Consider the following 13966-nt stretch of genomic DNA (forward strand, 5'->3'; position numbering starts at 1 on the left):
AGATACCACTGGGTGTTACCAGTAGATCTGGTGATCATGACGGTAATATGGAACACTGCAGTCAAATATGAAACATTATTCCATATTCCCCGACACAGATGTTTCATATTAGCGTTTTCATGCATTGTTTGACATCACAATAATGCCGCCATTTTGCCTGCTTGGGAAAGAGTAATTCATAGCAAGGTTTCAAGATGTTCCTTTCACTTATTTCGAGAATGTATCTTTTCTTCTGTAAAACAAAGTTCTTACAAGTACCACAAACTTTTCTAGGGTAGGATTTTAGCCAAGCATGGTCGATAATGCGTTTCAACTCACCTCATCAACGCGCTTTGTTTTTGCGCCATGTCTTCCTGTGCCACGTCCTCATGGGAGTTAAGGCTTGAAGCAAATCAGGAAAACTGCAACGCTGTTGTCTCCCATTCGATGATAGGGGCCTGTTTTAAATTACCCTCCGTTTCATATATGCCCCCCTTCCCCTACGTGCGTGATTGAAACCTGAATGAATGATACAGGAAACGAATGATGGGCTACCAATAGCAAGTCAGTCAGCTCTACCCAGGTAGGCAGCCTGTTGCGCAAATGACTCTGTGTTAATACTCGGAGTCCAAAAGTACCACATAAATAGACCTGCATCAACTCATTTCCGAGATATCCGCTTTTGAAATTTGGCACTATTTTTTTCAGGTTGCGGCCTGCAAAATTGGCGAAAAATGGACATGTCCGGATAATGTGTGTAGCACATCTTTCTGTATGCTTTTTGACCTCCCGAGTCCAAAAATACCACAGAAATAGACCTGCATCAATTCGCTTCCGAGATATGCGCATTTGAAATTTGGCACTATTTTTTCAGGTCGCAGCCTGCAAAAGTGGCGAAAAAAGGACATGTCGGGATAATGTGTGTAGCACATCTTACTGTACAGTTTTTCACCTCACGAGTCCAAAAATACCACATAAATAGACCTGCATTAACTCAGTTCCGAGATATCCATATTTGAAATTTGCACTATTTTTTTTCAGGTCGCAGCGTGCAAAATTGCCGAAAAATGGACATGTCGGAATAATGTGTGTAGCACATCTTTCTGTATAGGTTTTTTACCGCCCGACTCGGAGTCCAAAAATACCACATAAATAGACCTGGATCAACTCAGTTCCGAGATATCCACATTTGATATTTTGCACTATTTTTTCAGGTCGCGACCTGCAAAATTGGCGAAAAATGGACAGTGTCGGGATAATGTGTGTAGCACATCTTTGTATAGTTTTTGACCTCCCGAGTCCAAAAATACCACATAAATAGACCTGCATTAATTCAGTTCCGAGATATCCTCATTTGAAATTTGGCACTATTTTTTCAGGTCGAAGGTCTACAAAACTGGCGAATAATAGATATAATGTCGGGAAAATGTGTGTAGCACATCATTGTGTATAGTTTTTGTCCTCCCGAGTCCAAAAATACCAAAAAATATATTATTAATATATAAATCTGACAGATAAAGTCTTTTTGGAACTGACATTCACCTCTGCACCCAACTGACCCACCCTCACACCCCCACCTGGTTTGCTGCACCCATCCTGTTCCCCCTCAGAATCTCCTGACCATGCAAGGGAGGTAAGGCTTTGAATCAATTTGCTTCTCTTGAGAAAACAGGGTTGTGTTTCGTAGCAGACAACAACTGAATAATTCTTCGGACCTCTCTCGAATGAAACAGCTATAGATAAGCATCTAGTAATTTCCAAGACCTTTGAAAAGAAAAGAGGAATTCAAAAATAAGCTGCAGGATTCTTTTTTAGATTTCTTTTCATTATTTTAAGGTGCACGTGTTTAAAGAAAGGGTTTTGCAATAACTAGAAATGCAGAAAACTGCAGATAAGCGCGTCAAAAAACAAAAAAATGCGCCCTGGGTTTCTTAGTGCTGTCTGGGAGAAAAGCGTGTTTAAATCTTGATCAATATTATTTTCAAACCGGAGACGGGTCTCGCAGAACCAAAATTGTCCGGGGGGATAGTATGAACTGGGTCCCGTGTTACCCCGACAAGTTAAATCCATTTCCGGTTCACCAAAACTTCAGGGCCGACAGCCCATGGCCAAAGATTAAAGTGGAAAGCCTGTGGTTACCGGTGCATCTGCGACACAGTTGACGTATTAAATGCGTTCGTGCCTGCGAATGCATCCACAAGGACAGACTTTTCTTCAGGGTTGTGGTGTGGCAGAACAGAGAAGACGCAGCGAATAGTCGACCGTCACCCCACTCCATGGTCAACCCCAAACTTCGTGATCGAACGGGTTATTGCAAGATGAAACATTCCATCACATGAGGTAGATAATTACACTTTTGAACAAAAGTAAATTTTCGGCAGATCGTTTTCCTGACCTAGTTTAAGTCTTTGATGGTATTAGATTAGACTGGTACAATATTTTCGCATGCAAACTCTTCATCTTGAACTTGGTCAAGTGCTGCTGTTTGATAATTTCAAGCGAAGTTATTTCCCTTCGTTTGGATTCTGTCGGGGAGAATCCGAACGTCGGATTTCTTTTTTCTTTTCTTTTTTCCACTCGACTAACCGATTTTTATCGTTGTTTCAACTCAACTCTGACAAGGATTACATGATTTTTAACAACAACGTGCTCTGAATTTGATTTTCAAGCTAGCACTGGGAAGTCAGTAAATCAGTCAACCAGATGAGATAGATCATTAGGAAAAATTAATGTCCACGCTTGACCCACCAGACTCTGTCGGTATCAAAACACTAGACCTTCACGACAAAACACAAGACCCAAAGACAGAAACGACCAACGCCTCAGCGGGGAGTCAGCCACAAGTAGAAAGGCCACAGCCACGAACAACTTCACCAGATCGCCAAAAGGTCGCTAAATTCACCAAACTACAGACAGAAAGTCCAATGTTGCTACACCCCTTAGTGACAGAATAATCAATCAATGATTGTGGTCACTCCATGGAAGGAAGGAAGTCAGTTCAGATAACACACACACACCACACACACACAACACACACCACACACATACACACACACACACCACACACACACACACACACACACACACACACACACACACACACACCACACACACACACACACACACACACACACCACACACCACACACACACACACACACACACACCTGTATATAAGTTAATAGTGTATGTATGTGTATGCGTGTGTGTGTACTAATTGATAACCAAATGTGTGTGATATGATTAATGATAATAATGATAGTAATACTGTAAACCCTACTGCTGCTACAACTAATTGTATTATCACTGCTGCTATAGAATAGATGGTATAGATGTCAAAGTTTGCTTTATTCTGGTAATTGTTCCAGATTTACCTGACCTCATGCATCATGCATATGTATACCAGTGGTGATTTGGGAGGACAGTTCCTTCATCAGACACATGCAAGAGGTTTCACCTGGTACCATTGGAATCTAAATGTTTCACAACTGTGACCACATTTCTGCCCTTGTGTGTAACTGTAACAATACCATCATGACATAAAAAAAACTGTGGTAATTGTACAGTGATCCATAGCTCAGCCAGTGAAAAAAAAAAAAAAAAAGAAAGTTTTATCTGTTACACCTTTTTTTGCTATGACACCATGGATCTGAGCATGCCGGTGAAAGTTGAGCCAGAGGACTACAGTGCCCACTATGGAGGCAACACACCTGACTCGCTTCAGGAAGACAGCAAAGTCAGAACCCGTGACTTACTTCAGCAGACGACAGCGGTTAGAGGAGGCAGTCTTGAAGGAAATGTACAGTCAAGCCTCCTGTCCGGTGACTCTTTGAACATGGCCCCAAGTGTGGACGACTGTGACAGTGACACAGGGGTGCTGGATCTATCCTCCAAAGTGAAGGTGGACGTGGATATAGCGCAACCCTTCTACCTTCTGGGGAACATTGGGGAACACACTCAGGGCCACGATGTTAACATGGACAAGGAGTCGTCTCAACCTCACACGGAGTCATGTCAGCCTCTCAATCTGTGTATGTCTGCCAGTCAGTCATCAGTGGCTGACCAGGACCACTCAGGGATCAACATCAAACAGGAGCCGTCGGACTCAGACTATGACAGCGAAGAAGTGACAGAGGACCTGCCCCCAAACCGGAAGAGACTGAGGATAAAGTTGGCCGACATCAAGAAAGAACCAGAGTCGGTTCCGTCATCAGAGAAAGTGGACGACAGTGAGGAGTTTTGGCGCGACTGGTCCTCCAGGGCCAGGGAAGCCAAGAGGGAGCAGTACGGTGGAAGAGACGAAAAGGAGTTTGAATCTCTACCCGTTCATTTCTCATCCGTTAAGAGCTTCTCCAGCACCAACAACAACAGATCAGAGACGCCCAAAAACTTACGCTCACCCGCCGACGGCGGTGACGAAGACGACGATGGCGTGGCCATCAACGTCAGACTCTACCAGTGCGGCGTGTGCGCGGAGTCCTTCGAGAACCCGGCGCAGTTCAAAGTCCACATGGTGCAGCACAACGTCAGCAGTAGGGAGCGGCCGGTGCGCTGCGGTGCCTGCCTGAAGGCGTTCCGCTACTGCTCAGACCTGATCCAGCACACGGTGGTGCACACCCGGGAGAGGAACCACCAGTGCCAGGTGTGCCAGGCCACCTTCACCAAGGCATCCAGCCTGAAGGGCCACATGAAGGTGCACACTGGGGAGCGGCCCTTTGAGTGCAGCTACTGCCCATCCCGCTTCAAGCACTCCTCCCACCTCAAGGAGCATGAGAGGACGCACACGGGGGAGAAACCCTACCAGTGCGAGTTCTGCCAGGTGCGTGCGTGTGTTTGTGTGTGTTTGCGTGTGCTGTGGAAGCTGCGATACTTGGGGTTGGAGGGGTTGGGTGGGGGGTGCAGGGGTAATGTGGGAGATGGGAAGTTTGTGTGTTTGCGTGTGTGTGTGTTTGTGTGTGTGTATGTGTGCACTATGGAAGCTGTGATACATGGGGTTGGGTGTTGGGAGGTGCATGGGTAAAATGGGAGGTGGGAAGTGTATACAATGTGTGTACGTTTGTGTGTGTGTAGGGGCTCGTTTGTTTGCTTTTATGTGTCATGTTGGGCCTGTGTATTTCTGTTTGTGCTTTCATATGTCTGTGAAACTGCATGCTTCATTGCTTGTTGCATATCTGTTGCGCATGTGTATGTGTGTGTGTGCGTGTTTGTATACATGTATACATGTTTGTTTATTTACATGTATTTGCTTATTTGTTGATTTATGATTTAGTATTAATATAATTGTCACCGGAATTTTCTTCCTATATTTCATTTATTTCTTTATCTATCTGCTTTAGTGCTAACTTATCTTTAATCTGTTTTAATTTTATTTTTATTTCTTACTGGATTTTATTTCTTATCTATTTAGTTGTTTGTTTATTTATTGATTGATTTAATGATCTATCCATTTATATGTTTATCCAATTTTTTTTTTCTTTCCATCAAATCCGGACTAAGTGCGTTGGTTGGGTTACGCTGCTGGTCAGGCATCTGCTTAGTAGATGTGGTGTAGCGTGTATATGATAATATGATATAGGATTTGTCCGAATGCAGTGACTGCCTCCTGAACTGAACTGTCAAACTGAACAGAGCTGAACTGTTGTGCCAACAGGTGCGCTTCACCAGCTCCTCACAGCTCAAGCTGCACCGCAAGATCCACACGGGGGGGAGGCGCTTCAAGTGCGACCAGTGCTCGGTGGAGTTCAACCAGCTGCTGCACCTGCAGATCCACCGGCGGATCCACACGGGGGAGAAGCCCTTCCGCTGCGAGGCCTGCGACCTGTCCTACCGCTACAAGAGCAGCCTCAAGTCCCACATCCTCAAGGTGCACAGCAAGGAGCGCCACCGCTGCGGCCAGTGCGAGGCCTCCTTCAACACGCCCGAGGCCCTGGCCAAGCACGAGAAATCCCACCAGGGGAACCGGAAGACATACACCTGTGAGGAGTGCTCGGCCAGCTTCCTGACGGCCGTCAGCCTGACGCACCACCGGTGGTCACACACAGGGGAGAAGCCTTTCAAGTGCGAGTTCTGCCCAGCCGGCTTCAGGGACCACACGTCCTTCAAGCGGCACAAGATGATCCACGTGGGCGAGCGGGCGTTCAAGTGCGAGCACTGCTGCGCCTCTTTCCGACTCATGTCACACCTGTCCTGCCACATGAAGATACACTGCGAGCAGCCCAAGCTCTCCCCCCCGCGGCAGTCCCCGCCCCCTGTTGCGGTCAAGGTTGAACTCTCGCACACCTCTGAGTCTGACGGTCTGCCTCCTGAGGCACAAGTGATCTCGAAAGACTAAGACATTTTGTCTCTTACTCCTTCACTCCGATTTTATGTACACAGTGACACACACTCCACACAGAGTCTCTCAGTGTCACACACACACACATACCACACACACACACACACAAACGCGCACATGCACACACATACACAAATGCACGCACGCACTCACACACACACACACACAGTGTGGCTTTGCAGAAAGTTTCACAGCTGTTCTTCTGTCTGGTAAAAGAATCTTTCCTCACGTGGAGGATGCTTTCTTCTGCCACTTCCGTTATGTCCCTCACTTTCTTTACGACATTTTGAATGACGGTCTGTGATCTTGAGTGCTAGCTCTTCATGCTTGAAATGAGGCCAAAAAATGTCAGCATGTTTCATTCATGTTAAAACTATGCCCCCCCCCACCCTCCACCCCCCCACCCCCTCTCCTCGCCACCCCCCTTCAAAAGTTCATCACAGAGAAGAAGATCTACAATTTGATATTTTGTTCATGAATGTATGTATCACTGATTCAGAGTGGGTATTTTGGAAGAGGGTTTTAATTTTGTTTCTTTCTTGGTTGTTTTATTTGTTGTTGTGTTTTGCTTTTTTTCCCCCAAGTTTAATGACCAATTGGCCTGACGCCTTTAACCCTTTCACCGCCAGTCAATTTAGAGTACAAAATTCCCTTGTGGTATGAACACAGAAAAGACCGTGGCTAAATATAGCTGGGGATTCCCCCTGCGATGTATAGAAAATATGGTCTATCCTACCACCGAGCATTAAGAGCAGTAGGTTCATGGATAACAGACCAATGAATGGTCACCTTTCAGTGACATGGGTCCTCTACCACGCCTGTGCATAAATGCGAGCTTGGCGGTGAAAGGGTTAATGTCAATAATGATTAATATTGTTGGACAGGAATCGTACAGTTTTGTTGTGTTTTGGGTTTTTTGGGGTTTTTTGTGGGGGTTTTTTTTGTTTTTTGGGGGGGGGGTTGTTGAAAAAAGAAAAGAAAATGATATGCCTGTCAAGTCCTCCATAGTTTTATTTCGATATGTATATATATTCTAATGAGGGGAGGGGGGGTGCAGTGTAATTTGGGCAGTGGTGTGTGTGTGTGTATGTGTGTGTGTGTGTGTGAGGGCTCATGTATGTTTATGTGTATTTGTTTGTGCTTTCATATCTGTGAAACTGCATGTTTGTTGCATATCTGTTATGGATGTGTATGTGTGAATGTGTGTCTGCATGTTTTACATTTATTTACTTATTTGCTTATTTATCATCATTATTGTCTTTTTATTTTGTTTTTATTTATTTCTTCTTCTTATTATTATTATTATTGTTGTTGTTGTCATTATTACCATCATTATTATTATCATTATTATTATTATTTTCTTCTTTTCTTTTTTCTTTTTTTTTTCCTCAAGGCCTGACTAAGCGCGTTGGGTTACGCTGCTGGTCAGGCATCTGCGTGGCAGATGTGGTGTAGCGTATATGGATTTGTCCGAACGCAGTGACGCCTCCTTGAGCTACTGAAACTGATAAGGATCCAGCTTCAGTGTTTTATCAGGGTCTCCATGTTACTGAAACCCCCCCAAAAAATCTACATTTGTTTCATGTCAGTGATAAAACACAGACTTTGTGAAATGTTCTACCAAAGTTTAAATTTTCACTGTTCTCACCCATGCAGCAGACGATGGTTTGTGCAAGGGGCGTTAGCTGGCACTCAGAATACCATGTCTTCCTAACGCGATAGTTTTTACATTCTTGGCCCTTAATGATTCGGTGACTGATTGGTTTTTTTTCCCCCTGAAGTTTTGAAAATTTGTGACAAAAAACCTGGTAGTGGTTTGAATCTTTATTTCTTTTTTCTTTTCTTTTTCTTTTTTTCCAGAGTTAGGTGTTTTTGTTTTGTTTTGTTTTAGCTGGTGGTGGTGGTGTTGTTTTTGCCATTGTTTTCAATGGAATTATGAACTGAAAATAATTAGCAAAATTTTCTAGCATTTCCACTGCCATGCAGACTTAAACATTGGTCAGGGTCAAATCAGTTACAGTTGCTGATATGAATATATGTGTGATTTAGTATATAAACTGTGATTACTATTGCCAATCACCTGGTCCAGGCAGCACTAGTATAAAGTTATTAACATCAGGCCTGTTATATGACTGCATGCATTGTACATGTATAGACAAGGGAGTTTGCTATGCTCATGACATATATATAGCCTGTATCTGTTGTGTGAGCAAATAATGATGTAAAAGAACACAGATAACCTCTTTTTTTTTTCTCTTTTTTTTTCTGTTTGTTTATAAGGTAAAGGGGAGCGGAGGTGGGGGTGGGGCGGTGACTGCTGAAGAATTTCTAGGATCTTTTTTTTTTTTTTTTTTTTTTTTTTTTGATAAAAGATTCAGTTTCAGCTTTTAGTTGATGTATACTTATTCAGATGGACGAGCACATTATCCAGGTAAATGAATTTCCCTCTCATTTATCAGGCTTCTGCCTTCATGATCATCCTGTGTCTCCAGCTTCCATCATGATTATTTTTCGTTTTTGAATCTGTGATTCCAAGATCTAATGGTGGTTGTTGTGTGTGTGTCTGTCCGTCTGTCTCTCTGTGCATGCATATAATATTCATGTGTGTGTCGGCATGTAAAATTGTGTGTGTGTGTGTTTGGCAAATGCCTCTGAGTCATTAGGGTGGATCTCCCCACCCCCCTTCCTACAGGGATGCCACTTAAAATAGTAATCCCCACCCTCTGGCAAGACTGCTTTGTTATAGAAATTTCTTTCTTTCCTATAGCTCTTTTTCAGTCAATCAATCGTTCACTTTACTGGCTGAACTACAGTACAGAAATTCGCCTTCAAGCTCATCATAAACAAATTAATTAAACACTTATTTTAAGAGAGAGTAGCTTTTTAAAAGTGAAGACATTCATTCCGTCATTACTACATAACACGCGAACATGGCGGGAAAGAGCATGCGGTGAGGGACAGAATGGGGGGGGGGGGGGGGGGGGGCCTGAACTGAATTAGAAGGGGGGGGGGGGTCTGAACTGAATTAGAAGGGGGGGGGGGGTCCTGAACTGAATTAGAGGAGTGGGGGGGGGGGTCTGAACTGAATTAGAAGGTTAAGGGGGGTGGGGGGGGAGTTCTGAACTTAATTAGAAGGTTGGGGGGGGGGGGGGGTCTGAACTGATTTAGAAGGTTAAGGGGGGGGGGGAGTTCTGAACTTAATTAGAAGGTTGGGGGGGGGGGTCTGAACTGATTTAGAAGGTAAGGGTGGTTGGGGGGCCTAATATAATAACAAGGAAACCTTTATATATATATACACATGTACACATTCACACACACATAGTTGTTACAGTTGTTTGATGTTAGCGTTTCCTTCTATATTGTGCCTGTGCCTCCCCCTTTTAATGTCTTTTTTTTTTTCCAATGCTCTGTATCTTTCCCCACCACAAACACACACACACGCGCACACACACGCGCACACACACATACACACACACCATTCTTCACCCTCTGCCCGATGCCGTTCCCACCACCACACCCCACTACTGTGTTGTATTGTTTTGAGCCGATAGGATGTATGGGGTACCCTCAAGCAATTTTTGGTTTTTGTATGCTTGTTTGCTTATATATCATTTTGTATAGTGTGTTGGTGGTTCGGCTGAGGGTTTGGGGGTGGGGGGGGGGGGGGGGGGGGGTTGTGTGTGTTTGTTGTTTTTTGTTGTTGTTGTTTTAATCCTCTCATGAAAAATGGATTTGTCCGGACGCAGTGATGCTTCCTTGAGTAACTGAACTGAACTGAATGTTCTGAAATGTTACTTTTCTCGTCTGTGTAAGTTGTTTTTTTGTTTTTGTTTTTTTTCAACTTTCATGTAATCTGGAAATAATTCTTCTTCTGCGTTCATGGGCATCATCATATATGATCATTTTTACCATGTCATGGAGTCAGCCATATTCATTCATTTTTTGGGAGGTTACATGATGTTTGTGTTTGTATTTCCTTAACCAACCAAATGCCGACATGGATGACAGGATCTTTGACGTATATTTGGTGGTTTGGGATGTGTGTACATGTATATGAATGGGATTTTAGGCACCGGCAGGTCTGCACATGTAGAAGTTGATTTGGGAAATTGGAAAGACAGATCTCTGCCTTTAATCCACCAGACGCTGCGACCAGGATTCAAACCAAGGGCCCAAAGACTGAAACTGAAATTTGAACGTGTTTACCACTTGAGGTGATTAAGTTCAGCAGAATGATTGATCCGCTTGTAGCACAGACTAGTTTATGAAAGTTAACAATTTGGAGGTTGAGCTAAATATATGGAGTGATGGCCTAGAGGTAACGCGTCCGCCTAGGGAGTGAGAGAATCTGAGCGCGCTGGTTCGAATCACGGCTCAACCGCCAATATTTTCTCCCCCTCCACTAAACCTTGAGTGGTGGTCTGGACACTAGTCATTCGGATGAGAAGATAAACCGAGGTCCTGTGTGCAGCATGCACTTAGCGCACGTAAAAGAACCCACGGCAACAAAAGGGTTTTTCCTAGCAAAATTCTGTAGAAAAATCCACTTTGATAGGAAAAACAAATAAAACTGCACGCAGAAAAAAATACAAAAAAAAAAAGGGTGGCGCTGTAGTGTAGCGACGCGCTCTCCCTGAGGAGAGCAGCCCGAATTTCACACAGAGAAATCTGTTGTTATAAAAAGAAATACAAATACAAATACTATCCTTGATCAAGCATTGAATTGGTTTGTTGATGTCTTATGTGTGATACAGAGCTTGTGATTTGGTGTGAGATGAGTTTGACTGATTGATATTAACATAATTTTGTTTGCAATGGATTGGCCCTAATAATGGGCAGGGCTATAATAAAAGATGTAACATTTCATTTGGAAAGTTTGTTTGACATAATGTGTGTGTGAGTGTGTGTGTCTGTGTGTCTGTGTCTGTGTGTGTGTGTGTGTGTGTGTTTGGAGTGGGGAAGAGAGAGAAAGGTCAACATCCCATCTTCAAGTGATGTGGCCAAGAAGAGGAGCTACTGTTCTGACATGACAAAAATGGAATGGAACACACAAGTTGATCTTTGGATTAAAGTCCAGTGTAACATTTTCTCTTTGTATTTTAAAGATAACTATGAATTCATGAAGAATGTCTTTGTCACCCTTGGAAGCAAGTCCAGTGTAACATTTTCTCTTTGTATTTTAAAGATAACTATGAATTCATGAAGAATATCTTTGTCACCCACTGCTGTGAACTAATAATAATAAATAATAATAATGGTATTTATATAGCGCTGAATCTTGTGCAGAGACAAATCAAAGCGCTTTCTCACCAGTCATTCACATGCATGCATAACTCTAAAACTGGAGAAACTGAAGACAAGGAAGAGGCAGGGAAGGGAGGCTATTTTGGGAAGAGGTGGGTTTTAAGGCCAGACTTGAAAGAGCTGAGTGTGGAGACTTGACGAAGCGAAAGAGGAAGTTCATTCCAATTGCAAGGTCCAGAGACAGAGAAAGAATGGTGGCCAACAGTCAAGTGTGTGAATCTAGGTATACGTAAACAGAGTGGATCCGAAGCCGATCGTAGCGAGTCAGATGGAGTGTAGAGGTTAAGGCAGCCGCAGAGATAGGAAGGGGCAGATTTGTGAATACATCTATAACATAGAGTGCTGATCTTGTACTTTATTCGGTGTGAGACAGGGAGCCAGTGGAGATGTTGCAAAAGAGGAGTGATGTGCTCAGATCTTTTCTTTCCAAGGACGAGTCAGGCAGCTGAGTTTTGTATGTGCTGAAGGGACTGAATGGATGAAGCAGGCAAACCAGACAACAGAGAGTTACAGCAGTCAAGGTGAGAGAGAATGAGAGAAACGACAAGTCTAGATGTTGCGTCAGTGGACACCCATGAAGAGGACCTCAAGAACCTTCACCCTACCCATGAAGAGGACCTCAAGAACCTTCACCCTACCCATGAAGAGGACCTCAAGAAGCATCACCCTACCCATGAAGAGGACCTCAAGAACCTTCACTCTACCCAGGAAGAGGACCTCAAGAACCTTCACCGTACCCGTGAAGAGGACCTCGAGAACCTTCACTCTACCCAGGAAGAGGACCTCAAGAACCTTCACCCTACCCATGAAGAGGACCTCGAGAACCTTCACTCTACCCATGAAGAGGGCCTCAAGAACCTTCACCCTACCCATGAAGAGGGCCTCAAGAACCTTCATCTACCCATGAAGAGGGCCTCAAGAACCTTCACCCTACCCATGAAGAGGACCTCGAGAACCTTCACTCTACCCATGAAGAGGACCTCAAGAACCTTCACCGTACCCATGAAGAGGGCCTCAAGAACCTTCACCGTACCCATGAGGAGGACCTCAGGAACCTTCACTCTACCCATGAAGAGGGCCTCAAGAACCTTCACCGTACCCATGAAGAGGACCTCAAGAACCTTCATCTACCCATGAAGAGGGCCTCAAGAACCTTCACCGTACCCATGAAGAGGACCTCAAGAACCTTCATCTACCCATGAAGAGGGCCTCAAGAACCTTCACCGTACCCATGAAGAGGGCCTCAAGAACCTTCACCGTACCAATGAAGAGGGCCTCAAGAACCTTCATCTACCCATGAAGAGGGCCTCAAGAACCTTCACCGTACCCATGAAGAGGACCTCGAGAACCTTCACCCTACCCATGAAGAGGACCTCAAGAACCTTCACCCTACCCATGAAGAGGACCTCAAGAACCTTCACTCTACCCATAAAGAGGACCTCAAGAACCTTCACCGTACCCATGAAGAGGACCTCAAGAACCTTCACTGTACCCATAAAGAGGACCTCAAGAACCTTCACCCTACCCATGAAGAGGACCTCAAGAACCTTCACCCTACCCATGATGAGGACCTCAAGAACCTTCACCCTACCCATGAAGAGGACCTCAAGAACCTTCACTCTACCCAGGAAGAGGACCTCAAGAACCTTCACCGTACCCATGAAGAGGACCTCAAGAACCTTCACTCTACCCATGAAGAGGACCTCAGGAACCTTCACCGTACCCATGAAGAGGGCCTCAAGAACCTTCATCTACCCAAGAAGAGGACCTCAAGAACCTTCATCTACCCATAAAGAGGACCTCGAGAACCTTCACCCTACCCATGAAGAGGACCTCAAGAACCTTCACCCTACCCATGAAGAGGACCTCAAGAACCTTCACTCTACCCATGAAGAGGACCTCAAGAACCTTCACCCTACCCATGAAGAGGACCTCAAGAACCTTCACCGTACCCATGAAGAGGACCTCGAGAACCTTCACTCTACCCATAAAGAGGACCTCAAGAACCTTCATCTACCCAAGTAGAGGACCTCAAGAACCTTCATCTACCCATGAAGAGGGCCTCAAGAACCTTCACCCTACCAAGGAAGAGGGCCTCCAGAACCTTCACCCTACCCATGAAGAGGACCTCAAGAAGCATCACCCTACCCAGGAAGAGGGCCTCCAGAACCTTCATCTACCCATGAAGAGGACCTCAAGAACCTTCACCCTACCCATGAAGAGGACCTCAAGAACCTTCACTCTACCCATGAAGAGGACCTCAAGAACCTTCACCCTACCCATGAAGAGGGCCTCAAGAACCTTCACCCTACCCATGAAGAGGACCGTCTAATATCACTTACAGTGAAAA

The 13966-nt window shown here is 44.6% G+C and overlaps 1 protein-coding gene across 1 annotated transcript; it reads left to right on the forward strand.

Annotated features, from left to right (window-relative positions):
* The first annotated feature begins 2077 nt into the window (after positions 1 to 2077).
* LOC143277971 (uncharacterized) lies at positions 2078 to 6671 on the forward strand. The gene is made up of 3 exons (XM_076582958.1): positions 2078 to 2319; positions 3347 to 4797; positions 5629 to 6671. The coding sequence occupies exons 2-3, from the start codon at positions 3622 to 3624 to the stop codon at positions 6307 to 6309; spliced, it is 1857 nt and encodes a 618-aa protein (XP_076439073.1). The 5' UTR covers positions 2078 to 2319; positions 3347 to 3621; the 3' UTR covers positions 6310 to 6671.
* Positions 6672 to 13966: the final 7295 nt, after the last annotated feature.

The sequence above is a fragment of the Babylonia areolata genome, chromosome 35 (genome assembly GCF_041734735.1).
Source record: "Babylonia areolata isolate BAREFJ2019XMU chromosome 35, ASM4173473v1, whole genome shotgun sequence".
Lineage (NCBI taxonomy): Eukaryota > Metazoa > Mollusca > Gastropoda > Neogastropoda > Buccinidae > Babylonia > Babylonia areolata.